Source organism: Bicyclus anynana, chromosome 16 (genome assembly GCF_947172395.1).
Source record: "Bicyclus anynana chromosome 16, ilBicAnyn1.1, whole genome shotgun sequence".
Taxonomy (NCBI): Eukaryota; Metazoa; Arthropoda; class Insecta; order Lepidoptera; family Nymphalidae; genus Bicyclus; species Bicyclus anynana.
Genome location: NC_069098.1, coordinates 6,005,681 through 6,024,658, shown reverse-complemented (window position 1 = coordinate 6,024,658; position 18,978 = coordinate 6,005,681). Strand labels below are relative to the sequence as shown.

Sequence of the window (18,978 nt, the reverse complement as noted above, 5' to 3'; positions counted from 1 at the left end):
ACCGTTGTGCTTGGAAGTCCATGCAAGAGGCCTATGTCCAGCGGCTGATAAGGATTATAGTCTTTCTAAAAAGTAACCTAAGTTTCTCTCTCTCAAGGTCTCATTAAATAAGTCATTATATCTAAATTCATCAAAATCGGTTCAGCCATGAAAACAGACATTTTCTCCATATAACAATTTATGATCAATTACACCACAAAACACTATTCATAAAATCACTCACAAGAATAAAACGTAACGGTAAGAACTTAGCACAAATAATTTAACATAAGTTACATATCACCCCTCTTATTCATAATTAGCTGACGTCGCACGGTTTCACCCGCGTGATTCCCGTTCCAGTAGGAATACGGGGATAATATACAGCCTATAGCCTTCCTCAATAAATGGGCTATCTAAGACTGAAAGATTTTTTTAAATCAGACTGAAAGATTTCATAATCAGTTTCTGAGATTAGCGCGTTCAATCAAACAAACAAACTCTTCAGCTTTATAATGTTAAGTATAGATATTATCACTGTCATAATTACAAATACCTCCTTTTTAAAATATTATAATTATGAATGTTAACACCACCCTTACTCGAGCTCGTAACAAATGGTTACAGATACCCTTAAGTACTCGTAGATAGATATGTATATAGTAATCTACGTGCTACGACACTCAATATAATGCTACGTGGCGTAGCAGTATTCTCCATGTTATTTTACCTTATTTGGTTACAATTCAATTGCATATTAATATGAACATAAAATGTTGGTATAGTCATCGTGGCGATGAGATGGTAGGTTCGAGATAAGGGTCAGGTTATTAAAATTTTCGAGTATGATATATGTGCGGTAAGTTTTTTTTTTTTTCTTTACAAGTTAGCCCTTGACTGCAATCTCACCTGATGGTAAGTGATGATGCAGTCTAAGATGGAAGCGGGCTAACTTGTTAGGAGGAGGATGAAAATCCACACCCCTTTCGGTTTCTACACGGCATCGTACCGGAACGCTAAATCGCTTGGCGGTACGTCTTTGCCGGTAGAGTGGTAACTAGCCACGGCCGAAGCCTTCCACCAGCCAGACCTGGACAAATTAAGAAAATCTCAATCTGCCCAGCCGGGGATCGAACCCAGGACCTCCGTCTTGTAAATCCACCGCGCATCCACTGCGCCACGGAGGCCGTTAAAAAAAGTTAAGTTGAAAATTAAAGCCGAGGACATGATTATAATAAGAAAGCAGAGGCTGTAATTATCAAAGCGCATGTAAGTATGTCATAAGACATTTTATAACATATTTGCGAGGAAACACACTTTGAACACTTTTTCATATGATGAAATTTTGAGCTTTTGAGGTATATCGGTCGATTTTTTGGTCAAAGGGCTTAGAGCCTTTATGCGCTGCTTTTAGGACTTCTAGTGGTGTCGAATTTATAAATTAATCACTATAGTGCTCGCAAGATTTGCGCGTGGCCAAAAAAGTGCCGCCATCTTGTAGTCTATTTTTATCTATCTCTTGGCGGGTAAAAGAGATCACTAAAGCTGGCAACATAATTGCGTCGCCAGGCGCGCGCAGACTTATCTTGCGCGCACTCTACTTGACATTTTCAGAAAAAAACAATACAGCAAAAAGAAAAAGAGCGCGGAATAATTTTAACTTTTGACGTTCAGCGTTTTTTTTTTCTTAAGGAAATGCACCAAAACAGCCAGTTACTTTTGTATTTTTGTAACAATGGTTGAAAAATTAAAGAATTAAATGTTTCAACTATAGCCTGCCAAGGAGTATGAAGAATAATTGTACTCAGTTTAGTTAAGCCTCGTCGCGACGGAAGCTTAAAAAATAGAGTAACTTCTCCCGTTTTCTCAACATTTCCCTTTACTGCTCTGCTCCTATTGATTGTAGCGTGATAAAAGGTATACTGTATCCTGTCTAGGAGTATGATGAATAATTGTACTAAGTTTCGTTAAAAGTAGTTTTTATTTCTATAACGAACAGATAGACAGACAAAAAATTTTCTGATTGCATTTTTGGCATCAGTATCGATCACTAATCACCCTCTGATAGTTATTTTGGAAATATATTTCATGCACAGAATTGACCTCTCTACAAGTTAAAATATATCTCACAAAGTTAATTGTATTCCTAAAATCTTCCTAAAAACTCTTTGCTAAGATTTAAAATAGTACCGTTTGTTTTCAGACGGATGATAAACCGTGCGTTTTACATTACATTATGACACAATAGCGTAACGAGATCCATTACGATATTATAAAGGGGTGAATTAAAAGACACTTTACGAGCAAATATATTATAAAAAATATTAATTATTTAAAAGTGCCAGATTTTTTAAGAAATAAAGCTAGGCTGAAGTAGCGCAATCTAGCACGATTAGATCAAACTAAGTTAAAAGTAGGATAGGCGCCATCTAGTAAGAAATATTGGCAGTCTAATATTAGCTGGTTGTAAATGTAAACCGAGAACCTGCGAACCCGTGAGGTTCCCGTTCCCGTAGGAATACGGTGATAATATAATACAGTTTAGAGCACTCGGGGATAGTGTAGCTTTCCAGCAAGTGAAAGATTTTTTTAAATCGGTTCAGTAGTTTTAGAGCCTATTCAATGTAAACAAACAAAGAACAAACAAAGAATCAAATCTTTTCTCTAAATATTTTAAGGTTGATAACCCATAGATTATCTCTGGGATATGATGACGAATCATTCCTCCAGTCACCAGACCCTTAGCTTTGTGGTAACCTTTCCCAAAGTACCCATATTTTTCTCTTTAAAAAGCTATAATGGTAGGTTATTTTGACGGACTGCCGCCAATGATAATTTTATACTAAAGATCGGTTACGTCCCTACAAAATTACCGCAAAAAGTAATCCGAATAATAGGCTACAACACTGAGCGCACCCATGCACAATTTTATCTTTAATTCCAATATATATTTTAATTTATAGTAAATAGACTTCCTGAACACACAACTCGACATTGTAGACGACATTTAGGTATTATTTCTATATTTAACATTCGTTGTTGACCACAACTAACATTGAGTTGACTATCAATGAATCGGTGATTGTAACCCCACAAGTAGCATTTTTTACGAAATTCATTTTTAGAATGAGCATTTGGACCCCGCGCGTCGAGCGATATTATTTTTGTGCTGGCAATACCCTAATTGTCAAAGATAACTGTCAACTTACAAAACTTGTATTGTCAACTTCAACTTGACGTGTACGGTGTACATTTCATTTTGAAGTTTATTCACCCCGCGCCGCTCGGAGACGAATCGACTCAATATTGCGCTGCAGCTGACTTTTTATTTTATTCGATCGTTTTTTTATACTCGGACCGATGAAAGGTTTACCTCTAGGATGGAGTTACAATAATTACAATAGAATGCGAGTGTGACTCAATGTTGATAGTAACAGTGGACGCGAAGTGAACGATCGTGTTACTGCCCTGCGACAAAAACCATTGACAATAAAATGCCTTTTGTGAACATAAAAAAGCAATATTTAGCACTCGGGATGTTGATTTTCATCGTATTATTTTTCTTCAATAGCCGTCCAGCTTTCCAATGCCAGTTCACGCCAGAGGTGACCCCATATTTGCCCACAATCTATGGTATAACTCCGACGTACGCAAGACTAACCCAAAAGGCCGATCTAACAAGGTAAGATTCATTTTGTCGTGATTATTCTGCCCTTGGGTGATGTATTGATGTTTGTACACTCTTGTTTGGCTTCCAATTTGGCAATCGCGAATAAGATGATTATGAAACCAATGTGTGGAAATGAAAAGTACAGATTGCTTGTTTATTACCAAGAAAATATTCTTTATTTCTTTTCTGCAAAATATACAATGCTTGCTACTCTAAATGAAACACGAAGACCAATCTTAAATTTAATAAATTATGTTCGGACACCTAACAAGTCTTATTTTGATATATTTGGTGGAATAATCAATCTAATGTATGTGGTGAAACCACAGTAAGTAACAGAATAAGTCATTACAGAAGCATTTTAAGTAGGGTATATAGAGCCGTGATAGCCCAGTGGATATGACCTCTGCCTTCGATTCTATAGGGTGTGGGTTCGAATCCGGTCCGGGGAATGCACCTCCAACTTTTCAGTTGTGTGCATTTTAAGAAATTAAATAGAAAGTGAAAGAAACCTGCACACCAGGTTTCCTCAAAATTTCTTAATTTTCTGTGTGTGTGAAGTCTGCCAATCCGCATTGGGCCAGCGTGGTGGACTATTGGCCTAAACCCTCTCATTCTGAGAGGAGACTCAAGCTCAGCAGTGAGCCGTATATGGGTTGATAACGACGATGACGATACAAAATGGAAAAACTCTACAATACAGGCAAGGCAGTGCATTTTGGCATCTATGAAGTCCACGCCACTGAATATAGGTCAATAAATTATTGTGTTTTTCTGCAACCAACATTATGCCTCAGCCCTCGTGGAACATGTAGCATCTATATTGGAATTGTTCAACATAAATTCAATTTGAAAATTTATTTCCAGGTTGTCACAAACTTTGATGCTTGTAAAGAATTTCCATTGGATTGTCATTGAAGATTCTGACACAAAGACAAAATTGGTTGAAAACTTGCTCAAAGAAACACCACTCAAATATACTCATCTCAATATGAAGACACAAAAGTCAAAACATTCATCGGTAAGTGTCTATTATAGAAGAAAGACAAATCTTAGTATATAAGCATACCTAAGATATGCATCACAAGATAATATCTAGTGAAGACAAAAAGGAATATTGTCTACTTATAGAGTTGGATTTAATATATCACTCACTTTCCAGGTCCGCTAGTTAGATTATAAAATTTCAAAATTAATATTAAATGAAAGTTCATACATTTTAGTGTCCTTACATTCAATGTGACATTTTTTATTACATGAAGTATAAACATAAACACACAAATAATAAAGATATTTGTAATTTTGTTTAAACACCAATACAAATCTAAAGATCTCACAAATTAATGAAATATTTTTTATAGCAATCTGTGGCAGCATCGCAAATATTATGATCCTTTTAATCCCTGCCGCTTTTAAAGTTATGATCGCAGATACTCTGTTACTTCTACACATCTTAATTTATGAGTATATATAATTTAAAAAAAATGTCATCTTCCCTATTGCAACAAGTGAACAATATTTTATTATTATTATTTATTATTTGTCCAATATGTCTTTTTATTGTCACAAGATAATATGTTGTTAACACTAAGGCATAAATGATGCACAAAATGAGTGTTAAGTCCATCACATAACATAGAGAATAACTCTAAAAAGATCTCATGATTCAATTCTGCTACTATGAAAAATATGTCTTTCTTTATTACATTTCTTGGATGTTTGGGCATCCCAGGTCTACAGGGGTTGAGTTCAGGAGCTGAATAAGACATGATAGAACTTTGAGAAATCAGCCTAATAGAAACAGTACAGTTACCACTATTACCTGATTGGTAATTACTATACTGCTTGATTTGACTTTTGAGAAATTAGAATAAAATTTTATTTTTATGAAAACTATTTGAGACTTAAACCCATGATTAACATAGAGTGAATTTATTAATGTTTAAATAGGATGCCACTGAATGCAGTAATTCATATCAAATGTCATTATCATGTGCTAGTTTACTGCATACTTCTGATCTGTTTTGTTATATTGGTTATGAGAAGCTATAAGAATAGGTAATACACTGGCTTCACTGTGCTTAACAGATGTACTGATGTAACTTTATAATTGACTGAACTGTATAGTTTGTCTACTTTTGCAAGTCGGCCTAGTGGCAGTTTGATACTGTGACTATCGCGTTGACGTAAACGCGAATTTCTAAATAATTGAAACAGCGGCATCTAGTGGCACAACTGCACAACTGTTTCAATTCCATATAAATTCGCGTTTACGTTAACGCGTTAGTAGCACTACTGCACAACTGTTTCAATTCCATATAAATTCGCGTTTACGTTAACGCGTTAGTAACAGTATAAAAATATTGAAAACTCCCACTAGTCACCCTGTTTGGCTTAAAAAAATTGACTTACAAATTGAATGTAGAGGTAAAGCTGGACAGACAAGGGTTTGACAGATAGAACAGTATGTTGATTTGTAAAACAGAACTAAACAAAGTTTCAGTTTATACACATAAACATCTTAGCAAGAATACAAGAATATCTGGTCTGTTCTGGTCAGAAGTTATATTATTTTGTTCTTGTTAATATTTATTATGTTATTAACAGAATATCAACCCTGGGTGACTAACAGGGTATCTACCCTGCTATTAATGGAAATTAATCATAGTTTATACTATAAAGATTAATTATAATATTATTATTTTTTTAATGAGGTATAGTTTGTGGTATTTTATAGGGTAATCTCTGGATGTAATGAACTGATTTTGAAAATTCTTTTACTTCTAGAAAACCACATTATTTGTTATTAGAGACGAAATCTTACCTAATCTCACCATTCCGTGGATTCACCATGCAGGTGAAAATCGCACAGATCCCCAGACTTGTGACCAATAGCGTAGGATTAAGGACATCCTTGACTTCCTTAATCCTACACCATTGGTTTGTGGTATTTTATGGGGTAATCTAATGAACTTTTAAATTTTTAAAATTCTTTAACTGCTAGAATGCCACATTATTTGTTATAGGCAATATTTTATTTTACAATACATTATTTGTTATAGGCAATATTGTCATAGGCAATATTTTATTCCCGGTTACCCATTCTTCCATTCCCATTAAATTAACTATGATTTGATTTACTTTTGGGGTACAGTATTAAAAATGTTTCCCTACCATTAGTATTTAATATAATTAAAATATTTCAGGTAATGGATGTGAATATTTGTATTTTTAAAACAAACGCTATCAGCCGATGGTATTGTGTATGTTTAATTTTTAAAACATATTTCTTAACTTAATGTGTTTGTATTAACTATTCTTTGAACTACTTATGCTAATTCTTAAATGAATATATTAATATTTTCAAGTGTTGTTTGAAATTCAAGTAACTTTCTTTCTATATGTAATATATAATTTTTGTTTTTCAAGATCTTAAATTAAACAATCAAAATAATTTTCAAAGAAACTAACATTATTTTAACATTTAATTCTGGATTGCTTCTACTTCTTTTTATTTATTGAATTAGATGTTTTTTTATGAAATATGTTTAATTAAATGCACCACATTTGTTGCAACATCAACTCTCTGGACTTCCTGTTATGATAACATTCTGTTCTCTGCCTATCGAAGATTCTCGCTAGAACAGTGATAATATATACTTTAAATATATCTACCCATACATATATTTTTCGCAGGGTATCAAAATGGCTCGTAATTCTCAATAATTCTAATTGAATTCGTATTTCTTTCGATTATCCTAAAATATTAGATTTTTATTTGATGTAATTTGCAGTACACAAGCATTTATTTTACTAAGAGGATGAAACTAGACAGTGCCTTCAGATCAAAGCATAGCTATAAGATGTGGTTTGATCTACACAGCTATTCTTACTAAACTGAACCGATATAAAATTACTAAATCCCACAATAATACATGCTCTATAAGATTTTTAAGGGTAAGCGCTGTCTGCTTACATCTATGGAAGGCGCGCCATTTCCTGAAGGGTGTAGCTATCGATAGAATTACAGCACTTCAACCTTGCGTTAGGTTGAAGAGTAAAGGGCATTTAATTGCCTCTGTGGCGCTGGGTTCGATCCCCGGCTGGGCCGATTGAGGTTTTCTTAATTGGTCCAGGTTTAGTTGGTGGGCTTCGGCCGTGGCTAGTTACCACCCTGCCGGCAAAGATTTAAATTCCGGTATGATGTGTAGAAACCGAAAGTGGTGTGGATTTTCATCCTCCTAACATTCCGCTTCAATCTTAGATTGCATTATTATTTACCACTAGGTGAGAATATAGTCAAGGGCTAATTTGTAAAGATTAAAAAAAATGTTTAAATATTGCTCTCTTATGTAGATACGCGATGATTTTCCACTTAACATCAGCAGACCCTCTCCTTGTACTATCAACTGTAAAAGAAAAAAATCATCTCCATTACAGGCCAGCGGAGTAGAACAGAGGAACATAGCTCTAAATTGGCTGAGAGGGCATCTAGACAGCATTCCAGACAAAAGAGGTGTCGTCTATTTCATGGATGACGACAATACATATTCACTTAAAGTATTCGAGGAGGTATGTTATTGATTTTAGATACTATTATTTAATGAAGCGCGCGATGGAGCAAGTTATGCTTGGAGTTTCTCTGAGTGATCGAATCAGAAATGAGGAGGTCTGCAGACGAACCAAAGTCACTGACATAGCTCATCGAGTCGAGAAGCTGAAGTGGCAATGGGCAGGCCACATGCGCGGTGGACTTACAAAACGGAGGTCCTGGGTTCGATCCCCGGCTGGGCCGATTGAGATTTTCTTAATGGTCCAGGTTTGGCTGGTAGGAGGCTTCGGCCGTGGCTAGTTACCACCCTACCGGCAAAGACGTGCCGCCAAGCGATTTAGCGTTCCTGTACGATATCGTGTAGAAACCGAAAACAAGTGTGGATTTTCATCCTTCTCCTAACAAGTTAAGTAAGCCCGCTTCCATCTTAGACTGCATCATCACTTAACATCAGGTGAAATTGTAGTCAAAGACTAACTTGTAAAGAATAAAAAAAAATAATGATAAAAGAAAATCTTAACATAACATGGATTCACTGAGGGGTGCCAGGTCCATTGGGTCACAAAGAGAAAAATGTCGAGCATTGCCTGGTACTGTATAGTGTTTAGGTGTACAGGGTTTAGGAGTTCCTTTATGACTATGACATGTAATAGTATTATTATATTGATCAACCAGGAACCTTAAAATCACCTAAAAAATTTCATTTATTACATAGATGTTTACTTTTCAGACATACTTGTGGTATGTAAACATGAAACAATGTTTGTATAATGTAATTTTTATTACTGAGTGTAAACAAATCTGTTGACAGTAACAAATTTACTTGTTGTAATAACATCCTTTTACCCAAGAATGGATAATTCGTCTCAACATAATATAAAGTGAGAGATAAGTTAAAATAACACATTTGCAATGTGTTAAAAATAAAAATAGTTTTTTAAAATCATCACACTCAATGGCTCTTTGCGTGTCATAATTATGCTGCTTTATACCGTTTTATTAACCTAGAGTTCTATTTCAGACCAAATTAAATATTCTTACTTAATTTATAATTTGTATTTTGTATTTACCTAATATGTACTGCCTAAACTTCAACTCTTTTCAAGGCAGAGCATTTCTTAATTGGAAAATTTATGCTCCCAAAACTTTGGGGGTAAATATATATATAGAGTGTCTCGTAACAACATACTCTTTAGGGTGATAGCTGATATTAAGGCCTACTAAAATAACGCAATATATGTTAACCGAAATTATATGGTTTTTAGTTATATTTTTTTTTTTGTAAGTATGCAATAAACCTGTAGGTATAATATTAATACCTGTTTGATTTATTTTGTAATTTGCCATTGAAATTATTTAAATCATTTATTTTCTTGTGCAACCATCTGAAACGAGAAAATTGTGCTATTATTCTACTATAAAAAGTTGTGAAATAACTGCTATCTTCAAAATCATTTTCCTTAATGATGCTGCACAATGAATAGATTGATTTATATTTTTTATCAATGCTAACCTTGACTTATTTATACATGCCTTTTGGAATTTATGCTCCATGAAAAAATAAAAGTCAAATATGCAAGCAGAAGATGATGATTGTCATTTCAGATGCGAAAAATAAACAAAGTAGGAGTTTGGCCGGTCGGCATAGTGGGGGGAATGCGGATAGAGATGCCGATAGTGACTGATGGGAAGATCACCGGCTTCAATGCAGTGTGGAAGCCATTCAGACCTTTCCCCATAGACATGGCTGGATTCGCCATCAACGCCACACTTTTCCTGATACACCCGGAGGCGAAATTTTCTAGAAAAGTCCAATCAGGATTTCAGGTTTGTATACTGTTGAAAATATATATCATTATCGGACTGTAAATAGAGAGGTTCCTTAAGAATCCTCTCTTAAGCTCCTTATAGAAGTGTTTAGTGCTTATAGAAGTAAAGTATAGAGCTTAGACCCACCAGGCTGCTCCATTACTGGTAATCATTAGCATTCTGATTGTAACCAACTTTGCTCGTTTGTGACCAACACTCATCATTACCAACCCATATTCGGCTCACTGCTTGGCTCGAGTCTACTCTCAAAATAAGAGAGGTTAGGCCATATAGTCTACCACGCTGGCCCGACGCTGACAATGAAAAATTCTTAGGTATGCAGGTTTTCTCACGATGTTTTTCCTTCACCGTTTAAGACACGTGATATTTAATTTCTTAACAACACACAACTGAAAAATTGGAGGTGCATGTTCCGGAACGGATTCAAACCCACCCCCTCTGAAATCCGAGGCAGGGGGCTATCATGGATTATATAATATGTACAAGATTATGCCTGTTTTAAAGGCCTAGGCTTCCGTCCTTATAGGAGAGGGGATATGAAGCTTAAATCCACCAGATGTTTCATTAACATCTGGTGGATTTAAGCTTCATATCCCCGCTATCATATAATATCTTCATTGTGACCGATACTGACGCGGACGCCGAAAGCTTTACGAACTCTCCGAACATCCCAACTCTGGACTGAGAATTTTATCTGAAAATTTCTCGGAAGAAAGAAAATATCAATATTTCAGAGTCCGTTCTCTCGAGGACTCTATACCAGAACATCGTGATCCAAAGTTTAGGCTAACTCGACTGACGAGGCAGTAACTGCAAATAGATATAAAGAAAAAAATGCAATTCAGTTAAAATTATGGTTATTATCAAGTGATTAACAAAACAGGAAGCCAATGATATCGGCAGTACACTAGTGAAAGTACTACAAGTAGTTATCGCGTTTGACCTTCCACAGCTTCGGTTCATGCGTTATCTATAATAACGCACATGTAATTCACTGTATATCACATACTAGTGGACGTTCACGATTCTGTCCGTATGTTTTGAACGAGTTACTTTATAGAATTGAACAGAAACAGGCGTTTTTTGAGCATTTTATTGATATTTACTCTTCAACATTCATATCGACGCAACGGGACAAGTGGTGTTAAACTAAGAGGCAAAGGTTACGAAACCAGAATTCAATTCCAGCTCAACGTACAGACGTTTTTTATTATTTTTTAAAGGAAAAAAATACTGCATAAATAAAATAAATGAATAATTATAATTGCAAAATTTGATAAAAAAATGCTATGCTTAACCGCGGCAATCCCTGAGTACCACACGTATTTTATTTGTTTTATTATCATTGCTTGCAGGAAAGTGAAATATTAAAATACTTCACGACAAAGAACGAGATGGAGCCACTAGCGGACAACTGTACAAAGGTGTACGTATGGCACACACGCACGCAAAAACCTTCCATACTCAACCCCAAGAAACTAAAGCACCCGCCTATACCCGACGACCATATTGAAGTCTGATTTGACAATAAAAAAAAAATTTGAAATTCTATATATCAAGCGTTGAACGTTAGTCGCGCATTTCAACACAAGTGAGCAAAACAGAACGAACAGAAATACTACTGTCTCATAAAAAACAATAGGCGGTATGATCTTCGATCTTTGTCTATTACCAAAGAGATTTGAAAAAAAAAAGGTTTTTCGGTCTTCGATCTTTGTCTATTGCAAAAGAGATTAAAAAAGGTTTATCTATCTCCAATCTTTGTTTAATTCAAAAGAGATTAAAAAATTCGGCTCTATCGTCATCAATCTTTGTCTATTGCAAAGAGATTTTTAAAAAATTACAATTCACTTGTGACCAAGTATTAATTACTTGTTCTTTCTTCTAACAAACAAATGTAAACTAAGACAATGTTTACTCACTAACACTTCACTATTTGCATAGTTTTGTCTTACTCTTGTAAATTTGTATACATTTAAGTATACAATTAATTAAATTGTAAACACAACACGATCACTTCCTGTACTAGGATACTCTAATCTTGATACTTGACAAATGAAGCTTAATTATAATTATATATTCGTAGGTACCATTATGATTTTAGGTGTTCTAACTTAGGTAAATATATTTTGGAATATAGCAACTTAAAATAATCCCTTTTTGTGTTGTCTCGTATGAAAAAATAATCTCATAAGTATATATAACTGTGAGTTTATTATGTAAAATAAGATAGTACTCGAATTTTTATTGACATACAAATGTATGAATTTTACATAAATAATAATATGCGACTTAAGCTAAGTTTAGGAGCAAGTAGCAAATATTAAAAAAAAATACCTTTCAAAGCAATTAGGTTAGTACTCTCTATAAAGCATTAAATAAATACATAATAATATGTAAAGAGATTAGTATTTAAATATGTAAAGAACTTTCAAAATATAGTATTATGGTAATAGTAGGGGAGCCCGGGATGCTAAATTTGCAGTTACTAAAACGTCATGAGAATCAATTAGATTTGATAGATTAAATGATAGAAAGAATAAATGGTTATACTTCTTTCGCTTTCAGCGGTGGTGGAAAAAACTACAGACTTTATAGACATTTTTTACTTTGGTTTACTGAAATCATCAGAAAACATGAGTGATTATTCAGGAGATTATTTCATTAAAAATAGGTAAACACTTAACCGCGCTAGTGGCTCGATATCAGAAATATAAGAGTTTTATTTTGTAACTTTGGTACCCTACTGCTCTATTATGTTACGCTCAAACCGTCAGATTATCGAAATGCACACCTTTTAGCTATCAACTCACCTATCTTATATTAATCTGACGTACTGGTTCAGTATTTCTGAAATTAGTTTCTTTTTGTTGCCCTAAACGTACCCAGCAATATTAAGGGCTTATACTTGATGGAGGTAGGTACTGAACAACGTGCAATGTATACTCCCTTATGTTGTATCTGCCGCGCTCGAGTAACTACAAAAATCCCCTCTAGGGCTCCTCTACTATAATATCAAATAAAATCTAGGGTTGCCACTTCTGCAATAATCCGAAGAATCTAGTTCTAATATGTTGTTTGTAATAGTGTCACAAGGGTTACAAAGGGTCAACAAAGTAAGGATTAATTTATAGTTATACTTTCGAAAGTGCATGGCAACTCTTACTAGATAATAAAGGTTTAAATGAAGGTATCACATGTAACTTATAAGGCAACTTCAATGTGACTAAAATTATAGCAATAAATATTAGGGTATATCAAAAATAGTATTATTTTCAGACAAGAAAATTATCGAGGCTAAATAAAAAAGACATGCCTAAAACTATATGTAACTGTTACTCACAAACACGCATAATATTATTTCTATAGATTTTATTGTTCCAATTGAGTATTACTTTTTTTTTAATATTAACATTTTTTTACAAACACATTGACAATTTTTTTTTGTAAATATTTGTAACATTGTTAGTAAAGCTAGTTTTTTATTTCTTTTTTCTTCTTATTATAGTGCAATGTGTATCGCTGTATTTCGTTCCTTTTTTAAAGATGGAAATGAAAATACTTATTTAAGTATATAATGTAAACTTCGTATAAAATGAGAATACCGGATGTCCCATAATTATACTAAACATTTTAATTACAGCTGCTATCATCGAAAAAACTGATTCGAAATAGAAAAAATATAACATGATCACCATACGGATTTTTCCAAAACTAGATTATTTGATGAAATATATTCCGTTTGATCCATTAATTATGGGATACCCTGTATAATTATTAAAAGTAGGACACATGGTACATTAGACAAGGAGATTTACTCTAAATAAAATAATTAACCAAAAAAAATAAAATAGAAAGCTGTCGGTCGGGCTTTATTATTTTTATTTTTTCTTATTTAAGAAATAGATAATAACTCTACTATAAACAGCGCCGGCATGTCTTAATCTTACCGGCCTATACAAGTTCGGTCACGGGAACTTAGGTATACCCCCTTAAAAAAGTAGATGGAGATGATAATATAATAATAAAGATCTGGTTAAATAATTGGCTTAGTTGAAAAATGTTTTTTGAAGAAGATACATTGTGACATTGTGACATTCTTCTTATTAAAAAAGTTCACCGGTGTACCAAAGCTTCTTATTAATTTTTGATAATATTTTTTGTATTATTTTTATCTGTTTACAACAACAAGAAAAAGAACTAACAAACCGTAAAAAATATTCAAAAAATGGTGTTAAACTCAGGCTGTATGGATAACGATCATTGCTTGTCTCCATTGGAGACAAATTAATAACTAAAAATATAAATCAATATGAATTTGATAATCTAATGATATCAATATTTTTTTTTTGGATATAAGTCAATTGCCTTTTCTTGCAGTCTAGCTTTTGAAAATCTCCTTGTTTAACTTACCCTTAGAGTTATAGTTTAAGTGTACTTCCGATACTCGTAGCGCGAGTATTCATTTGTATGTTTTGACACGTTTCTGCTTAAAACAAACAAATGACAACAGGGGATTCAAATCTTACAACAGAACTTCAAATATTGGAAGATCTTGTAACATTCCTTGTACTCGTTTTAATTGTATAGAACCAGTTTTTTGTGTATCTTTGATTGATTGTTTTTCGCTTTCTATAATCTATGTATCTATACGAGATCTAGCATACGAAATATACAACCTCATCTGCTATTTAATTGGGATAAGAAACAAATGGTAGAAAATATTCACATTGCACATCGATTGCCTAGTTAAATTGCGGCCGGATAGTATTAAAGGATTTATTTATTTTTTAACTTATTTAATCTTCCATCATTGTTTAATTTAAAAAATCGTACACTTAATAGAATATACCCAAAAGAATTGAAAAAGTTGCCTGCTTTCACACTGCATTGTGTGGTTGCTAGAAGTAAACAGTTAAGTAATAATATTTATATACCCTCATCAGTTATTTAGTTTCCTAATATGTCTAATGATAGCTTATTTTTTGCTTAATGTAACTGCATAGGTTGCCTTTGATCTAGTTGATGGTTTCCTAGATTTTGTATCAAAAATGTGTTTGAGCTCAATTTAAACAGACACCTATTTGCAATGTGTCACTGTGAACATTATCTATCATTTATTTCTTATTACTAATGAATAACAGATGAGGGTCGAGGGTATATATTTCTAATGCCAGATCTTAGACCATAAATTGTGCTTTGGTAATATTGTCTATCGGCAAACCGCAAGACTGTCTTCGTCTACAGAGGCGCAGGGTATGACGTCAGAGGGATTCGAGAGAGACAGGCGGCTATTCGTTATTCATGTTTAGACAGAACTTATTTAGAAACTCGCCGATAGCTTTCTCGCGATTGGTTGGATGCGTAACTGTCAAAGCGAAGCTTGACTGGTTCCGCTAGTGTAGAAAAGTTACAGCTTATTGTAACGATATTGATAATCAACTTATTTGCAGATGATAATTTTAAAATGTAGTTGAATAGTGTAATTTTGAAATTATATGAAATTATAATTTTTTTAAATTATGTATTTTTTTATAAAAATATAAAAATAAAGATTTGTCACAAACCGTGCGTCGATCTACAATTTTATTACTTACGCTATTTTCTGCTAAACTTGACAAATCTAGCAAAGGCGACACAATACTCTTCTATCTATCGTTTTAATTGCAAAGTCACTTTGCGGAACCTAGAAAATATTTTTTTCATATGCATATATTTTTCAGTTTTTTTATTAACTTACAAAAATAACTATTAGCCGAGTCATGATAGAAATTGAATATTTTTATACAATCTGTTTGTTTTGTAAACCGATTTCTAAAAAGAAAGAGGTTGTCAATTCGTCGAATTTTTTTTATTAAATTTTTTTATTTTTGTTTTTGTTTAACACATTTTTTATGAAGGTTTCTAAAAACTCATTATTTTTAAAATGTATTTGGTTCAATGGCAATAATTTTCATTATTTAATAACTTTTGCATAAATATTATAGATTACAACATCTCTGTAGTCTAAGTATATAAAAGGCCTAAAATATAATTTAATGTTAAAAATAAATGTAACAAATAATGTATTTTCTTTTAAATTCGATTTAATTTTTTTTCCAGATTATTTAAAAACACTTTTTAAACATGGAAGTGTTAATTTACTGTATTTTACAACTGCAATTTAATTTATGGATGGATCAAGAAAACATTGTCTCTTGCCATTTCTAGTCGTTACAAGACTCTAAGACAAGATACAAGATTTAACGAAATATGACATTTTGTATAATATATTTAAATGAATATTTGACAAATTTCATAGGCATGTGCTGCCAAAAGTATCATTCTAAGATGGACAAAGATTAAACGTTGAGTCTCAATACACCGAGGGGTGGTTCGATCCCCTCCCCGTTGGTATATTGTCGTACCCACTCCTAAGTCTAGTCCTACTCCTAGTCTTTCCCGACTAGTTGGAAGGGCCAATATTCCCAATTGGTCATATTTCAAATATATGGCAAATATTCTTTTAAAAAACTAATTGATCTCAAATGTTTCAAAATAATAGAGTGCCCCAATTATATAAAACTTCATTTTATTATTTTCATAGCATTATATTTTTTTTCAATTTTAAATACTTTAATTTTATTTGTCAATTTTATAGTAAAAGCTTTAATTTATGCATAATAAAAAACCTATTAGTATAATATGTTTCAAATCGCTCAAACTTATCGGTCTAACTTCTAATTCTAGTCTAGGAACGCGTGCTGTCTATTTGTATATCTATTAGATATTATTTTTTATGAATGTCTTATTTGTATTATTCAGTGTTTCGCAATAAAATTTATATATATTCGTACGCGATTTTAGGCTAACTTAGGTATACAAATGTTATGTACTTATTATTATTTTCGTGGTAAATAAAAACAATGTTTTAAATAAATAATTAAATTTTAATTCCACGTTTAGTATTCGAAATATTTTATTTAAATCATTTTAGTTATATATTTTATTCAAGGTGTGATATGACAAAAAATATGTCCCAGTTTTGTAATAATTGTACCTAGATATAAAGTTATAATACGGTAATATAATTTCTATGATAAACGTAAAATAGTAATTTATACCTCATAATGTTTAAAATTAAATATTATATTCGTAGTTATAAAAACCAATATAATTTATTTGAAATTGTATAACATTTCTTTTGTATTTTTTGTTAAACACACTATCACATCGAATAGCGTAAATGCACAGGGAAAATATTGTATTAAAAATGTGCAATGATTGAATACATAGTTTTGTATTATGGCCGATTCACATTGTTCCGGTACTGTTCCTTAATATAGTGTTTTGATCAAAAAAGTTAAACAAATAAGTAGGTACATAATTATTGTTACGTAATAGATCGAGAGCTTGTTCAGTCAGATGTTTATGCTTTTAAGTTCAGCTGACACTGTCAGTTCGTACTTCTGCCATAGGTATGTTCAATAGGTAACTATGAAGGTTTCAAAGGTCCTAAATCTCGACTGTCCAAATTTAAAGCGATTTTTTTATATTTTGCTCGACATAATATAGCCGTGAATAATAATCAAACTTTAAGGATATTCAATGAAGTGTTGCCACGGAGCTAAATGTTTGGCGGTTGCGGACATGTTTTGTCACTGTAACCTATTTTTATATAATATAAAAAAATCGTTTTACACTTGTACCGTTGGGGTTCTTAACACTTAAACCTACTCAAGTCACTATGGTCTAAAGTATAAAATCTAAGCATACAAACTTTCAGCTTTTATAAAATGATGAACGTGGGGTATCACAGGCTCTTAGACTATAACTGCTCAATGATTTAAGCCTCAATAGCTCAACGGTAAAACGGCCGGACTCATCACAGAGGTCGCCGTTCGATACGCATGCTGAGGTATTGTAGGTAAGTAAGAGGGAAATATTCTTTAAAAATAAACTAATAATGAAGCCAGTGGAGTGGTATTTCTTTCAAGTCAATAAGCTCTGTTATAAAGTTTGTAGGCTTTGTAAGTTAATAGTGTACCTAATACTAATGTGTGCGTAGGACGATGTGAATTGGCTGCTAATATTTATTATGTTTAGTAATATGTACCTAATGCATTAAATAATGACAGTCTGAGGAATAAATTATTATAAATACCAGCTCTTTTTTTTAATTTTCTTAACTACACTTAATATAAAAAAATAAGACAGTATGTCTTTTCATGGCTATTAAAGTTGAGTTGAGTTGAGCACTTGTGTGACTTAATACTACGATCCGTTTGATGCGGTGCGTCCGATACGTACGATGCGGATATGTGAACGCCCACCATAATACAGGCAAACATAATTTTTAGGGTTCCGTAGGCCACAAGGAACCCTTACTGTTTCGCAATGCCCTTCAAAGTGATTAATCAGCAGGTAGAACATAATATTACGATTTTATTTTTCGCTTTTTAGTAATCGGTTCGTTATATGTTTTTGAGGTCGGTTGTATTTTTGTCTATCCCATGGTGTGGAATTTATTATATACGTTATCGGTATTTTTGTGCATTACATAAGGGATTGAAGTGCTAATTTATTCTACGGAACCTTACATGTGCGTGGCCCGACACGCACTTTGCCGGTTTTCTTACTTAGGTATTGATTATTTTTGTAGGAAAGTCCTCCAACAAATTTGACACAGTCCCAAGTTAGCTACCTACCTACTTAGTCTAGAATAGCACATACCTACATAAGGTATTACACTTTATCCCGGAGTTTCCAAACGCCCAGAATCTTCACAGGTGAAACCGCGGGGTACATCTAGTTTCATTATAACAATGCCTCGTAATGAAACATCGCATTTTCCGTAATCATTATTATTTTTCTCAAAAGTTTTTCAAGGCACCTGAATGAGATTAATTCCTTAACTTCAATAACTTCGGAAAATATTGTGCCTTTTCAAAATATAAGAAGGAACTTC

General features: G+C 33.1%; 1 protein-coding gene across 1 annotated transcript; it reads left to right on the top strand.

The window, feature by feature from the left end:
• Positions 1 to 3,240: 3,240 nt before the first annotated feature.
• On the top strand, positions 3,241 to 18,176 carry LOC112043611 (galactosylgalactosylxylosylprotein 3-beta-glucuronosyltransferase I). The gene is made up of 5 exons (XM_024079144.2): positions 3,241 to 3,661; positions 4,517 to 4,670; positions 8,090 to 8,221; positions 9,807 to 10,028; positions 11,387 to 18,176. Exons 1-5 carry the CDS (start codon positions 3,474 to 3,476, stop codon positions 11,549 to 11,551), a joined length of 861 nt encoding a protein of 286 aa, XP_023934912.1. The 5' UTR covers positions 3,241 to 3,473; the 3' UTR covers positions 11,552 to 18,176.
• The last annotated feature ends 802 nt before the right edge of the window (positions 18,177 to 18,978 follow it).

Bases quoted from the DNA above. Each gene is read 5' to 3' on its own strand.
- LOC112043611 (XM_024079144.2), top strand. From the start codon at position 3,474: ATGCCTTTTGTGAACATAAAAAAGCAATATTTAGCACTCGGGATGTTG. The intron at 4,671-8,089 runs GTAAGTGTCTAT...TCTCCATTACAG, and splicing joins AAAAGTCAAAACATTCATCG to GCCAGCGGAGTAGAACAGAG. The intron at 10,029-11,386 runs GTTTGTATACTG...CATTGCTTGCAG, and splicing joins AAGTCCAATCAGGATTTCAG to GAAAGTGAAATATTAAAATA.